Source organism: Geospiza fortis, unplaced genomic scaffold, assembly GCF_000277835.1.
Source record: "Geospiza fortis unplaced genomic scaffold, GeoFor_1.0 scaffold97, whole genome shotgun sequence".
Classification (NCBI taxonomy): domain Eukaryota; kingdom Metazoa; phylum Chordata; class Aves; order Passeriformes; family Thraupidae; genus Geospiza; species Geospiza fortis.
Genome location: NW_005054343.1, coordinates 4227055 through 4230531, shown reverse-complemented (window position 1 = coordinate 4230531; position 3477 = coordinate 4227055). Strand labels below are relative to the sequence as shown.

At 51.5% G+C, this 3477-nt stretch overlaps 1 protein-coding gene across 1 annotated transcript in view; it reads left to right on the top strand.

The window, feature by feature from the left end:
* Positions 1-3477, top strand: part of ENKD1 (enkurin domain containing 1) — a 12940-nt gene that overhangs the window by 2020 nt on the left and 7443 nt on the right. The window contains exons 2-4 of the mRNA XM_031058473.1: positions 1819-1925; positions 2185-2413; positions 3473-3477. The exon at positions 3473-3477 is cut by the window's right edge and continues 155 nt beyond it. Coding sequence (XP_030914333.1) covers positions 1841-1925; positions 2185-2413; positions 3473-3477 — 319 coding nt within the window. The 5' untranslated portion in view covers positions 1819-1840. The remainder of the gene's footprint in view (positions 1-1818; positions 1926-2184; positions 2414-3472) is intronic.

Below are 3477 nucleotides of genomic sequence, written 5' to 3'. Positions count from 1 at the left end.
TGTAATGAGGCTCTCTGATCCTGCAAGATCCCATGCCAGAGGTGATGTGACTTGCAAATCAGGGAGTGGGTGTCATTTGCAAGTTCCCTGCAGCAGGGCAGGGTGCAGTTGGGATGGAAGGTATGAAATGAGCCTTCCATCCCCCGCCTCCCCTCAGCTTGCCTTTCCTCCTCAGTCCCCCGCAATCATTGTCTGCTGTTACAGGGCTTGATTTCAGCCTGTCATTTTACGTGTAAATCACTGGGGTGGGACTTGAGTTCAGATCAAGATCAGATGTGCATTTCAAAGCCAGTAGCTGTTCTGGAGTGATCTCATGGTGAACGCTTTCTTTTTTTTGTTTTCCTCTAGAATAAGAGAGGCTGTTCTGGCTTAGTTGATCCATTATCGAGGAGATTAAATAATACCAAGCCAGCATCCTTTTATCTCTGGCTGAGAGTCTGTGCCTGCTTTTCAGAAACAGCTTTTCCAGAGCAGCTGGCTAGAGGCTGCACATGCATGCTGGTGTGCAGCAGTCAGCACTGCTTGCATTGCCTCTGCCCTTGTGTCCAGGAGATGAATAACAGCATTTTGCTAATGGGTCTCATGTCAACAGGGGTGATTTAGCAGGGAAGACTGCAGTGCATTAGTTGCTATGAGTCAGATTCACTCAGCCTTGCACTGATCCTTTATTGGTTTATAAATTAAACTGCAGATGCTGCGTCCCGTCAGTGCTGGCATGCTGAGGATCCTGAAAGGGGTTCTTCCCGTGGAGTTGTCTCAGCAATGTTTAAATTACTGCCTCAGGAGTCAGGGAGTGCAGGTTGTAGCCCCAGCTCTTGGAGCAGTGACTCCAGCCAAGCTGCCCTGGCGCCTGTCAGAATTGTGGTGTGACTGTGATGAGGCTCTTGTGGCACCTGCTGAGAGCAGTGTGTGCCTGCTGTGTGGCATCCTGCACGCTCATGCTCTGAGCTCTGGGTTTGTTGTACGTATAAAAATGCTGTCCAGGAGATCTTGGTGAGCAGTGCAGGGAAATTGATGCTGGCTGCTCCTGGTGGAAGGATCTGTGCTTCTGTCATGGAGAGAAGAGAAGCAACAGGGACCCTGTGGGCCAGAGCAGGGACTTGTGGCTCTGTGCTGCTTTGAAAAGTACTTCAGAAATAAAAAACATGTTCTTCTCTGTTTGTTATCCCCAAGACCTGAGAAACCATCTGGGCTCTTCCCCAGAAATCCAGTCTCTGCCCCACATGGTCCTGGAGGGAACTGTTTTGTATTTTTGTGAAGTGTTTGTCCTTCTGAGGGTCAGCCCCAGCCTGCTCAGGGGTGGTGACAGCACAGGTCTGTTCTCAGGGAGGATATGGCCATGTGGGGCAGGAGCTTCAGCTTCCTCTGGACAAATTGTGTTTGAACCACAGGAGCCATTTAGAGGGAGCCCAGGGTACAGAATAATTCAAATCTCAGGCTAAAAGCTGTCAGATGATGGCCAGCTACCCCGTGTTTCCTGTTCACCCCTTCTGTGTCTGCATTCAGCGTTTCCATGTGGGAGAACAAAGCCACAAAGGATTTTGTGGTAGCAAAGGTACCAACATTACAGCAACTGTGGGCATTTTCAGCACTGGTAAGAACACTGACCCACAGCAGGGACAGGGCTGCTGGACCCTTCACCTGCACAGAGTCCAATCTGGGGTGGTTTCTACCTGCAGAACATCTCTGGAGCTGGGGATGAGGTGTCAAATGAAAGCCAGAAATTCCCCTATACATGTATGTATATGTTAAATGTAGCTTTCCAGCGGCTGAGTGAGCCCTGCTCATTTCTGTTCTGGTGGTTGGTTTCTCTGGCAGAGGTAGAGCAACGTGTGGCAGGATGTGTGAAGGGCCATCCAGGATTTCTGGACCCATTCCTCCAGACCCAGGGCTCTTTCCAGAGTATTACAAACGCCCCCTCTCAGGTGAGTCCTTGATGCTTGGCACAGGTTTGGGGGTTTGTGCTTTGGTGTGACACAGCTTGATGTCCTCGACAGTCTCTGTTCACACTGCTGAAGGTGCTTCTGGTGGTGACCCTAAAGATTTTTGTACAGCTGGTTGAAAGATGGGAAAGCATAGGGCAGAGGTGTAGAGGGGGTCATCACGTTGTTGGTGGGCTGTGGGTGCAGAAGACTCAGGTAAGATCATTTCCTGACAAGGTTCTCCTTTTTCTTTTCCCTGCAGCTCGAGGGAGGCTGGAAGGAAATGCTCAGAGGCTGTTTTTAACCTCCAGCCCTCTGGACACAGTCCCCAGCCCCTGCCTGCCTCTGGGCAGTGCCCGCCAGGCCCAGCCAGCCCCTCGTGTCCGCCCCAGCGGGAAGGACTTCCTGGAGAGGGGACAGAAAGGGACACTCGGCCTCCTGCTGCAGCTCCAGGGCATCTCCCTTGATGGGGGGCTGCCAGCTAAGAGTAAGTACAGCCAAATCACTGCTGGCTGCAGCTGCCTTTGGGGCCAGGCATGAAGCATTTGGGGTGGATTCCCAGGATCTGCTGCCTGAGGAGAGCTTGAGCTTCACAGGGCTGGTCACCCCATCTGCAGCTTTTGGCCTGGCAGTGGAGTCACCTCTGCTGGAGCCAGTGATGTTTTGGCTCCAGTTTCAGTTTTAGAATGGGAAGAGGGACTTGGAAAAAGGTGCAAAAATTTGGACTTCTTTGTGGTAAAACTTCTATATGAATCAAACAAAACCTTGTTGTATTGAGGATGTTTAACATGGTGAGGTCCTAGTTGGTGAAGCCAGGCAGGATTTGGGAAGGGTGCCTGTGTATGTGGATGTGAGAACATCTTTGCAGAACATGTCCCCTTCTCCAGGGCAGGGATGTCACCCAGAATACATTCAGAGGTCCAGGAAGGTGATAAGGTTGAGCCCTGTATGTCATTTTAATTCATTTCATGTGCTGGCATTGCCCTGAGCTGGTGCCAGTGTGGTAGATGGCACAACTGCTGTGCCCAAACGGGGGAAACAGATGAGCATCTGGTTATGTCAGCTGAGATGTTCCCTGCCTTGGGGAGCCCAAGGAAGGATAATTTTTAATTCAAAACCAAAACAAAACAGAGTCCTAATCCATAATCTTGGTTGTGTCATTGTAGGACAATAGCTGACCCTAAAACCAGGCACAGGGCAAGCTCAAGGCTCTGCAGCCCTGTCTACTTCAGAAACACCATGTGAGCTGAGCTGGGAATTGGCCTTGCTCTTGAGAGGGGCTGGCATGGTCCATACTGGAGCAAGAGGAGAACAGGGGAGTCTGTGGACACCAGCAGTGAGCACAGACCTGTTCTGTGCTCACCTGGGCATGGTGGGATCCCCTGGCAGAAGAGTCAGTCTGGGAGTGTGCATCTACAGGGGCAGGAGCAGACTGGTCTGGTCTGCAGGAGAGGGAAGGGCTTGCTGGGTCTCTTGGTTGTTGGACCAGCGTTGGGAGGGATCTGTGGCAGTGTCTGGGAGGTGAAGGTGTGTCTCTCCTTGCTGAGCAGGGAAA